This window comes from Eretmochelys imbricata, chromosome 10 (genome assembly GCF_965152235.1).
Source record: "Eretmochelys imbricata isolate rEreImb1 chromosome 10, rEreImb1.hap1, whole genome shotgun sequence".
Lineage (NCBI taxonomy): Eukaryota > Metazoa > Chordata > Testudines > Cheloniidae > Eretmochelys > Eretmochelys imbricata.
Window position 1 is genome coordinate 62,176,068 of NC_135581.1, and position 12,245 is coordinate 62,188,312.

The 12,245-nt window shown below is 39.3% G+C and overlaps 1 protein-coding gene across 1 annotated transcript in view; it reads left to right on the top strand.

Moving 5' to 3' along the window:
- Positions 1-12,245, top strand: part of MYO5A (myosin VA) — a 207,123-nt gene that overhangs the window by 108,596 nt on the left and 86,282 nt on the right. Inside the window, exon 5 of the mRNA XM_077829326.1 lies at positions 11,909-12,065. Coding sequence (XP_077685452.1) covers positions 11,909-12,065 — 157 coding nt within the window. The remainder of the gene's footprint in view (positions 1-11,908; positions 12,066-12,245) is intronic.

Genomic DNA, 12,245 nt, shown 5'->3' on the forward strand with positions numbered 1-12,245 from the left:
GCATAGCTGAATTCTCAGTAAGTCTGTTTCTGGAGCATAAAATCTGGAGTGATGAGTTAATAATACCTAGGTCTTACATAGTGGTTTTAATCTGTAGATTGCACACATTTTACAAAGGAGGTTAGCATTATTATCCCCATATTACAGAGGGGGAAACCAAGGCACGAGAAGGAGAAGTGACTTGCCCAAGGTCACCCAACAGGGGTTTGGTGTCCTAAGCAAAGACATGGTGTAATAGTTAACACAAACAAAGGGTTTTATGTCTGGCAAGCATTTTACAGACATTCTCTAGGTCAGTGGTCTCCAAACTTTTTGGATCGCGCACCTCCAGGGCCAGCTCTAGGGAAGCGCAAAAAAAAAAGAAGAGCTACCGCTGGGTGCAGCCAAAGATGGAGCGGGGCTAGCCGAGTGGCCGCTGGCGTGCCACCGAAGACTCAAAGGTCCGGGAGCACTGCTGCCACTGTGCCAGCAGCACTCCTCCTTCCGCGCACCCCCAGGGACGTGCACCCCACTTTGGAGACCACTGCTCTAGATAATCCCAACACATCCCTCTGAAGTCGGCCAGTATAATAATGGCCATTTTTTACAGTAGTGAAACTGAGGCATATTTTGTCTTACTTGCATCTCATGCTTATTAAGCATGAAGTACAGTAGAACCTCAGAGTTACAAACACCTCAGGGATGGAGGTTGTTCGTAACTCTGAAATGTTCCTGTTCTGAACAAAATGTTATAGTTCTTTCAAAAGTTTACAACTGAACATTTACTTAATACAGCTTTGAAGCTTTACTATGCAGAAGAAAAATGCTGCTTTTAGCCATCTTAATTTAAATGAAACAGGCACAGAAACAGTTTCCTGACCTTGTCAAATCTTTTTTTAACTTTCCTTTTTTTTAAAGTAGTTTATATTTAATACTGTACTGTACAGTATTTGCTTTTTTTGTTTGTTTGTTATTGTTGTCTCTGCTACCTGATTGTGTACTTCCAGTTCTAGCTGGGGTTGACCAGTCAGTTCATAACTGTGGTGTTCGTAACTCTGAGGTTCTATTATAGTTAGGGGGAAAATTGTCTTCTGGCTGGTAATACAGGACCTGTTGTCATGACTCAGGGTAACAGGACTTGTTCTCATGACTCAGGGTAAAGTAAAACGCATGTCAGCAGTGGGGAGAACCTGATGCATTGCTTCTGTGAAGGGAAGAGTACTTCAGGTCAGGGCATGCTGGAGCTGGATAGTCAAGATGGTATTCAGGGCAGAGAGAGAACAGTCAAGAATAGACCAGGCTGTGGAAATGCAGCATGTTAACTCTGTAACAGGAGTAGTGGCACAAGTTTTGTGATATGTAAAGGCATACATGGTGGTTCGCACTAATATGTAATTTCTTTATTCATAATGTTGTTCATACAAAAATGCCAATGAATGCTTCAAAGCAACATAGACTCTACTAATAATACTTAGAGCTTACATAGCGTGTACACCTTCAAAGTGTCTTACAAACATTTAGCTAATTAATCCTCACAACAGCCCTTTCAGGGTTGAAAGAATAATTATCCACATTACACCACACCCTTCTGTACATGCAAATACAAGTGAATTATTCATCACTGCAGAAATGTGGATAGAATTCAAAGATGTGGCTCAGAAGCGAAGGAGGTGATTATGGTCAAGTTTGGGGGAGAATGACTGTCAGAAAACTAAGAGACATAAGGAGTAAGAATATGTTTGTTAGAGTGGGATAGGAGTCTTGGGCTATGGATAAGAGGTGAGTTTTGAAATAGTATTTGTGGGGGAATCAGCTAGCTACAGGGGAGGTTTTTGCAGATGATGGTGGCATCCCAGGGGAAGGACCTGGCCGCTTTCCTCAAGAGGCAAGATGAGGGGGCAGTAAGTAAGTCTGCTCTTTGAGGAATATATTCGGTGAATTGGAAAATAAGGAGAGATGAGGCCAAAGAGATGGGGAATATTTTGGCATTAAGGAGACTAGGGAGCCAAATCCAGAAAGCCAGAGGATAATGAACTAACTTAGTGATTGAAGAGAATTGTTATCAAAATACTGTGTTCACAAGATTAACAAAGGGCATAATCTTGTTCCCCATACCCAATGTGATAAGTCACTGGAATGCTGAACGAATTTAGAAAAGGAACATTTTAATCTGGTACTGTTTTCGTTTGGTCTAAGAGCTTTAGAAAATTGCTCTTTTTTAAAGAAACGGTTACGTTACTTCTACTTGAAAAGCAATTTCTGGCTTGCATAGTTGCCAATTTTTAAAATGGCTTTTACAGGCCTCACACTGCCTGCTGCATAGTATGGGCTCAGTTTCCAAAGACCTTCACAATGGGTGAGCAGCGCTACATGTGTACAGCCTCAAGTGCACCTACAAAAATACACAGCGGAGAAAACAAGAAGTTGCATATACAGTTTCCAAAGTGATGCACAAATACAAAATTTTGCAGGTGTAATGGGGCAGACATGGTTTGCACCCCTTGCCGGTTGTGTGTGGCTTTAAAACGTCAATCTTTTATTTATTAATGACACTGCAGAACTAAACTTCCGCTAGTCTTTACATACCGCAATGTATAAGGTAACAGCTTTTTCTGAGCCGTTGGCATGTCCTCCTTTTCTCTATCTAGCACCCACTGAAATCAATGGGAAAGAATCCTTTGGACTTCAGTTGCCTTTGGATTATGCCTATAGTGAGAAGGTGTACAGGCCAACACACTAATCCATGTAGTCTGATGCCTCATTAAGCAGGGTATAAACAACAGGTTTTGTTATTTTGTCATGTATTTTGTTAATTGTTGTTATGCATTCTCTCAGTAATACATAGGTGCTCCTTAGCCTCCTAAACATCTTATGCCACGGCATTGTCTTACTCAAGTCCCTGATCACTCTTCCTATTCTTTAGCCTCAATCCTGCATTCTTCTACAACCAGACTTTTCTGTTCAGTGGAAAGTGCCCTGGTCATATGAACATTGTGTAAGATCTCAAGTCCCTGCAGATGAAGTATGTAACCAATTAAAGACTGTTTTACTTTTTAAAACATTTTATTAGAAAATTACTGTAAAACCAAATGTAGATAAATAGAAGGGAGCTAATCCTAAAGTCCTTAATTCACCATAACTCCTGCTGATTTTAGTGGCAGTTATGCTTCAGTAAGGACGTTAGTATTTAATCCAGGATATTGTTTGCGGGGTGGGGGGGTGGTAACCCCGCAAAATACAAAGATTAAAAAATCCATCTTGTTCTAATTAATGCAGCAAGTCAGATGTGGAGAACTGGTCTCTTTTGAGATACTGCCCATTTTGGGAGCATGGGGGAAGGAGGAAACAAGAAGGTAGAGGTGCCACATTCCTGCAAAGTTAAGGTCTCTTTCCTAGATGCCTTTTTTGGATGTTTTCAGTGCACTCCTCCTGAGGATAACAGTACATTCAACCCAAGCAACACTTTGTTGTCGCCCACTGTAAGTTTAATAAATTGCTTTGTGTGAAGGTCAGAGAAAATTCAATATTATGGAGAATTTTTAATTTGCTATTGATATTAACTACTTGGACAGCTCTGCCACATTGCCGTGGGGAAAAGGACTCAGATTTCCCATGAAAGGAGTTTGAAAGCTTTTACCTGGCTATTTTATTCCAAGAAGAGACCCTAAATTAACACTTTATATGGAAGCAGGAAAGATGTTAATGAAATACTTTTAGGGTTTATGTAGTTATACAGGCATTTGAAGATACCAGAGTTGACTAAGATTTTTTCTTATCAATGAAATCAGTTTTGTGGCTATATTGAGCCTCAGTAAATAACTTCTTGTTTAAAACTCTTTGTCAGTTGGAAATCATGATGGGTAGAGTTCATCACAGATGTAAGGCCACTGAAATTAGTAGTGTTACACCAAGGATGCATTTGGCCCTTGATGATTTGAGAGAGAGAGAGACAAACACACACATAAATTACCTCAGAAGTATCAGGATCTTCTGAAGAAATATCAAATGGCAAAGAAGCAAATAACTCAGTAGGTATTCCACTCTAACCTCCAATTTGTGTGTGTATATGTGTTAATCATGTTTTTTGAGGGAGAAGAGGGTAGTTATAAATATTCTCCTTTTGCCTCCTCACTTCTTCAGCAAAACTTCAGTGACTAGCTATATTTTAACATCCATTTTAGCATTTTCACTAAGTTTGCAAGTTATTTAAGAAAATTATTTTAACAATTAATGGAATTATTATTATAATACTTAGTACTTACACAGTGCTTTTCATTTTCAAGTCACTGTTCAAACCTGATTTCCTTGCTCTCATCAACCAGGGACTTACATGGTTGATGCTCCTAAATTCAACACCAGCAGAGCTTTTTAGAGCAACCCCATGGGACATAACTGATCTTCAAAAAAAGAAAAGGAGGACTTGTGGCACCTTAGAGACTAACAAATTTATTTGAGCATAAGCTTTCGTGAGCTACAGCTCACTTCATCGGATGCATGTAGCTCATGAAAGTTTATGCTCAAATAAATTGGTTAGTAAGGTGCCACAAGTCCTCCTTTTCTTTTTGCGAATACAGACTAACACGGCTGCTACTCTGAAAACTGATCTTCAGTTACTCAGCTTGATAAGGCACTTTATAAGTACATGTAAGAGAAAAAGAAGATATCTAAGCATTCATGACTATAGGTGCCCAATGCTATAAACCGTTTCTTTATTATGGTTATGTGCTGTCATTGAGTATGCTGCTTGCATTAACTGGGGATGTTGACAGATTGATTCCAGAAAATACGACAGCTTCTTTTAGCACTATGTCATACCATGGTACTAGCAGGATAAAGGCAGGCGTCTGATTGGTCACATCCACACATCGGGCAGGTGCACATATTACGTGCGTGTATTTGTGCATGTGCAGTTTTGAAATCTGTGCCTGTGTTTTAACAATGTAAGAGGTGAGCAAATGTCTCTGATTTAAATGGTGTTAACGTTCTGTGCATTAAATCATATGGATATAATTGGACCTGTGACTGACAGAGCAAGACTTGAAATGTGCTAGAGTTCCAAAATTGACACTAATTTGACTTTTTGTCATTTAAAAAAAAATTATCAAAATGTGCCGGCATAAGTTATTTTCTTGGGTTGGTTTACCCGCTGCTATAATTCAATTGTAGGCTGACACATCACTGGGGAATCAAACAGGTTCCTTCTTCTGCCCGTCATAGGCATGACTCTCACTGACGTTAATGGGAATTATTTGTATGTGTTTAAAGGAGAATCTAACCCAAAGGTTCCTCTGAGTCATAGGCTGTCTCCCTTGTGAACTTGCATCAGGTTAGCTTTCAAGAGTTCTTTGATAAATTAAAACTCACTGTTAAAATGTCCAAAGCAGTTTCAGGTTAGTAAGCATTTCTCTACCACAGATTTGCAGGAGAGAATCTGCAGTAAGAGGAAGAGGTGAAACTGTAATTGATGAACTAAAAGCTACTTATGGGCCTGGTCTTGTACTGAAGGCATTGGGAGTTTGGAGTGTTCAAGGACTGCAGATTCAGACCCTCCAACAACTATTTACTCTCTGTTTGTTTAAGAACTAGAAGCCTGTTCCATCCTGTTGGTGCCCTTACCAGTGATGTAAGCACCATAAAATATGAAAACAAGAAGCCAACGGTGACCCCTTCAAAATATGGTGGAAGACTCATTAAACCTTTCAGCACAGGAGATGGGAGAAGAAAATAATCCCTTAAGTATTACTCTTCAAACAGCTTCAAAAGCCTCCGTACATTAAAAATGTGCAATTAATAAAAACCGAAAGATCCTTCTCCAAAAGCCTCCATTAAAAAAGAGCCCTCCAGATCAAAAGACTCAGGCTGTTTTGGATCAAAGGGGAAGCAAGTTCCTAAGCTCTCCTCATTTAATGTGCCCTGCTAGCTATCTTCTCTCCTTTCATCCTGAGAGAGCTTCCCCTGAAGCCCCTCTGCTAATCTCAGCTGTTATAGTATGGCATGAGGAGAGAGGAGGTCTTTCAAGTAGTCAAGGCCTAGGCCAGCTGTAGGTTTATAAGTGATATCAAAATCTCAAATTCTATTCTACCTACGTATTGTTTTCAAGAACGTAATAACTATTTCATTTATTTTGTTGTTCATGTTACGGCTATGAACCTTAAGGACAGGATGAAGTGATGTAGCCTAGCCATTCAGCCATGGAAAAAACAAACTGTGCTTTGTTGATCACATGGATAAAAACTGTGCTTTGTTGAAATGGATAAAAAAAGACAGCTCTGTGCTTCTCTAGGTCCCACTGAAATAACTACTGACAAGTAGCTATTTAGCATTTGAGTGCAGCTAGTTCAAAAATTTGGGCCCCAGGAGGACTTTCTTTTGGTATGTATTTAGCAGACAGGAAGTATATATTCATTGGGCCACTTTAGTGCCATTTTATTCTATACATCTTGACTATCCTAAAACATTCAAACTGTTTGCTTTGGAAATGTTGGTTTCCATACTATCAAGCATCTACTTCTTAATTTGAAAATTCGTTCAGTTTGGGAGCCAGAGCCAGGAGATTTTGTGGTCTACAGGAATAAAAAGGGGGTTGGAAGTCAAGAACTCTGCAGCTGTAATTTCATTGTTGCCTGTGGTTTGCTGTGTGGTCTGAGTTTTTCCATTTGTAAAATAGGATTGTTAACACCTACCTTCCAGGATGGTAGTGAGGATTAACTAGTTAATATTTGTAATATTTGTAGAGAAGGGTGCACATAAATTGTGCGTACTATTACAGTTGTGCATGCAAATAGTCCAAGTGAGCATTTGCATGCACAGTTTCCATGATTCTGGCCAAGACACGTTAATTGTTCACAGCATTTTCTGAAAGGGTCATAAACTATGAAATAAACTCTAAATATTTTTATTCCTAGCCTGGTTTGTCTTTGCATTGGGCATTCAGGATCTGTGGGCTCTCAGGTTTTGTTTTTGAATATCCGCTCTAGACATTTTGAATCAGTAAAATAAAAGGCATAAAATAATACTCACCAGCAAACCTCAAAATACCTCACAGCAAATCTAGAATGTGAATTTGTTAAACTCTTGTGTTTCTCTGTCTCTGTGTGTGTGTGTTTAAATGTCTGATAGCAGTGCTGGCAACTGGGACTGGGAGGGGGTATATTATTTACACATATGTCTGAGCATGGAGGTTGCTGTCAGTAATCCTATACTCCTCTCTTTTCCCAGGCTATAGTACTTTCTAAAATTACATCCTTAAAATGCAAAATAGCACAATCTGCCTGTCCCACTGAAGTGTGATACTCTGTTGAACAGAGCTCCATACTGTGATGTATTTCTGTGTCCAAACCAATTAGGCTATAGGTAGCTGCTGCTTTAGCATTGACTTAAAAGGAAGCAGAATTACTTCAATGCTGAGTGCATTTGAAAATCTTACCCTTAGATTTTAGTGAATTTTAGAAACCCAGGTGTAGTAGTAACTACTATTAATAATCTTATTTAAGGGGGGAAAGCCATTAGACTATCCACTCCATCTCCCTGCCAAAGCAGGATTGTTTCCTACAAGCCACTTTCTCATCTATTGCCCAGTGCAATTTCATTTGTATATTACAAAAATATTTTCTCCATATATTACATTTTAAGCCATACTGTAGCACTCCTGTTTTGCTGTTGGGCTTCAGGTAAGCAGAAAAGGTCTTTAGCATCAGATTGTGCAGTGGTTTTGTAAAGCTGATAAATGTATATTGGGAAGTATGTTGTGAACTCAAGCTTCCAGGGACAAAGGGAGAGTGCTGATCTACTTCTCCGTTTGGCACTCTGATAATAAGATTCCTCATAAATGTTGCTTGTCATCATTGTTGTGGAGGTATCCTGAATTCTATTCAGTTCTGTTCACAGTGTCTGACCTCTGTCATACAATAAATAGAGACTTGTGCTGTTTAATTAGAAGCTTTGTAAAATTGTTATTAAAATTTACCAGTCCAGGCACAAAGTCTGCTTGTCCATCCTTTTACCCAGACTACTGACGATGAAAAATTAATGAAACTAATGACTTATTTTGAACTAAGCCCGATTTGGCCATGCTTTATCCTTCCCATCTTCCTCCTTATTTTAAAGTAATATGAGTTGCTAATGCGGAGAGATAAAGAGGCATATTATTTTTCTGTAAACATTTTAATGTTTGGCTGAAATAGTTCTTGTAAATGGTGCCTGTCAAGGACTTTAAAACCATTTGAGCCATATTTAGATCTATTCTGGATGATGTAACAAATCTCTGTCCTGAGGATAAAACTGCTAGGGTGGGAGGAAGAAAAAAGAGGTGGAACACTCAGAGCTGATTTGTTTATCAGTTTAGAGTCTGAAATCCAGGAGACAATTTAAAATGTGATAATAATAATAATCGTGGGCAGGTTTAATGGCACCTTTTGTATTTTTTCTTAAAAGGGAAAATTCTCTATTCTCCACAAGCTGCGACACTAAGGAAACTGTTCCTCTTCAGAGCTAATAGTGGAGCATAACTGAGACTTCTTTTGATCTCTCAGATGTCTCCATGCATCTGAAGAAGTGGGGCTTTTACCCACGAAAGCTTATGCCCAAATAAATCTGTGAGTCTTTAAGGTGCCACCAGACTTCTCATTGTTTTTGTAGATGTTAACATTGTTGTTCCAGATTTCCAATAATGTTTTAGACCTTTGCCACTGTTGCGTCATTAACGTCCAGAAAAGACCATGATATCATAATTAAATAATCATTTGTAAGGTGCTCTTTAAATGATATCTTCATATTAAACGCTATATTTCAGCACTATTCGGTATATAATTAGTCTATAGGTATACACACCTTGTAGTAAGAGAAGCAGATTGAGCTGAAACAGGCTTCTCATGTCAGTTTGTGCTAGCCCTGGGAAACATAAGGAACAGAATGAGACATTTTTATTATGGTGTTCCATTCCTGGAACTAGAGTTAATGTTCTGTCAGGATTTCTGTTATAAATCCATATTATCTGAGATTATAGTTTTGCAAGTGTGTGTGTGTATGTATGTATAATATAGATAGATCTGGTGCCAAGGCTTGACATGTGGGCACCTAATCCAAATCCTGAGAGTTAAAGTTCGTAAAAGATTTATATGTAATAGTTTCAACATGTCTTTCTTGGGGCGGTAAGTGAACTTAGTCCTGAAGAAAGGTGCTAGGTTGGCAGGTGGAACTGAAGTCCTCTGTTTATCCAGACAATTTGTCCAGCACAGGCAGTAGCAGTTTGAGCTTCCCTGATGTCCTGCCAATCTTCCTGAATCCTGCCCTCCCTCTTTCATCAAGGGGTAACAAGGTAGCTGAGTCTTGACAGATGTTCAGTCTTTGGCCTCTCTCAGACTGTCATCCAGGCTGCTAATTAAGATGGGCATGGTATAGGTACAGCTAGTGGTGGTTTTTGATGGGAGCTCTTGTCCTCTAGGAACCAGACTGAAATTTCTTGTATGTCACTCAGCAACCTGCAGATGATAATGACTCTTGATCACTATCGGTCTTGTCTCGATCAAAGCTGGTAACAGAGAAATGAAAGGCTTGTTATCTCATTGCACATCTCCTGAGTTCTCCGGCTGCTGAAGTTGCACCATAAGTTTCGTGTTCTAAGAACAGTGAGACATTGTTCTTTCCATACTGTGGAGTGCCGGAGGAATAAAAGGCTACAAGCTGTTCTGCATTTTGGCCCATTTTGACAGAATGTAGGGATTGTCTATGTGAGAGAGAGCCCAGACCATTGTATTTTGGGTTGGGCCACTTGCAAGTCTTTCAAGAACTACAGCCTTCTTTCTACTTTTCCTTTTTCATCCTCAGTAATTAGTTCATCTCATACCATCCCCTGATAAGCAGAGATACAGTCTCTTCCTCCTATGTATACAGCCACTGGTTACGCCTCTGTTTCTGATGGGGGAATGAGGAAAAGAGTAAGTGTCTTTCTCCCTCCTTCTCCTGATGCAAACTCTTGATTTTTTGCCACAGGAAGCCCCATAATGCTGCCTCCCTCATTCACCCAGACTGGAGTGGGTGCACTAGATTTTTTTGTTCCTTAGAATGGAAGCATCCTAACAGGTTGGTGGCTGCTAAGCGGGTAGGAATAACTGGTCAAACCACATTTCCTTGGCATCTTCTTTGGGGAAATTGCCTTCTGCACTGAAGGAGGATTTTTGAGGATGGGCAACTCTAGCCAGGAGAGAGGCTCTTTTTCATTGGATTTGGACAGGTGCAACATCTCAAGCAATAGGCCTGTACTACCTATTATCAGATGTTACTTTGTCGTGACTTTTCCCTCTGAGCCTGTCAACTTAATATGACAACGTTGCTGTATTCATTCATGCTTAACACTTTGATAAGCCAGAGGCTAAGAACGAACACACACACACACACACACACAAAGGTTTGTTTTCACCTTGTTAACCTTTTCTTATTTATTTAAATAATTGTTGCTTTAGTTTTGGCTTCTTTTTGCCAGGACATGGCCAACCTGCTTTATCACTAACTGTATTCAATATAAATCAGGCCTCGTCTCTCTCAAAGGTGTGATGAAAATAGTCCTTTTAGTATACAACTCTGTGCTGCATGAAATGCACTAGAGCTATGTTCTTATCAGGCGTTTTGGGGATATTTTTGGAGACAGATAAAAGATGGAGAGAAATAGCATGGTCTGTTAATTTAGTATGGTATTCACCATGGTTATTATGGTCTCTGTTTTTTTGTTTTTTTTTCACTAAAGCCTCACAAGTATAACCTCAGATCTCCTGCATATTGTCAGACTGCTTAAACAAGAATCATTTTGATTGTTTTTTAATTAAACTGATAGATGAAATATTCTTTCATGCCATCTCAGCATGCATTCACTGGTGATTTTGGCAGGCAGCTGGAGGCTGTAAATATTCCATCTGAACACATGCGTGCCTGGTCTTTCATTTAGCGTTATTGTACATCCTGATCTGGAGGATTGAGTTTGGGGAGTTGGGGCAAAGAACTCCTGAATTCTAATCCCAGCTCTGTGAATGATTCTCAATACATTCTTGGGCAAATCATCTATCCTTTCTTTCTCAGTTTTCCCATTTGTAAATTAGAGATAATGCTTACCTAACTTACAGGGATATCTGTCTGAAACCTTATTAGCTATAGTTTGTCCATTACTTTGGAAATATAAAGCTTTGTAGAAGTAATATGTACCTTTTATTGTTACAACACTTTAAAAGGTTTTGATCTTTTTAAACAGTGGTTTTCACAGGCAAAGCTACGTGTTTGTTAGATGTGGAGCTTCTCAAACCAGAGGCTATGGGCAAGACTCGCTTTGGAAGGGAGAAAAATTAGTAACAGATGGAGATTTAAAAAAAAAAAGAAACTGCCTTACAACAAAGGCAACCTTTTAGCTCTGGAGCTGCTGTTAAATAATCAAGCAAGACTGTTCAAAACACTAATGTCTAGAACAAATGCAGGGAATAGGGTTACAGGAAGAATTGTCTTATGGTTGCATAAGAAGAACAGGAGTTAGGAGACTGTCCTTTTGTTTCTGAATATGCTACTCATTTCCCTATCTGTGAATGGGGACAGTAATCATTACCTAGCTTTGGTAAAGCACTTTGGGAATCTCAGAAAGAAGGTGCCACAATGTGTTATTGAGATAAACAGGATGAAGATCAAGTTAATTTACAGGGTCAAGTACTTTGAAGGAAATCTAATGTCAGAGCAGACTGAAATGGCCGTGTTGATTCTGAATTCCCATCCTGGCCAAGCACCAGTTAGCCCAACAAGAAGCTAGATCATCAACAACCTTGTTTTAACCATGTGTATGCACATTATATGTACTGTTACCATATATGGTGAAAGGGTTGTTGCCAAGTTGGATACACAAAACATAGGTCTACTTTAGCAAACTGCTGGTAATTACCATGTTTTTGTGTTTCAGAGATGAACGGAATCAGTCAATCATTGTAAGTGGGGAATCTGGAGCAGGAAAGACAGTCTCTGCTAAGTATGCCATGAGATACTTTGCCACTGTAAGTGGTTCTGCCAGTGAAGCGAATGTTGAAGAGAAAGTACTGGCTTCCAATCCTATCATGGAGGTAAGAGAGCGGATGCACTATCTTATCCTATATGCTTACTTTCTGCTGCTACTATTGGTAGCTGCTACTATTGGTAGCTACTACAAACAGTGAACAGAAATGCAAATGATTTTTTTAAGGCATTCAAACATAGGAGTGAAGATAAAATGTATAAGGATTGCCATAATATCATTTCTTCTC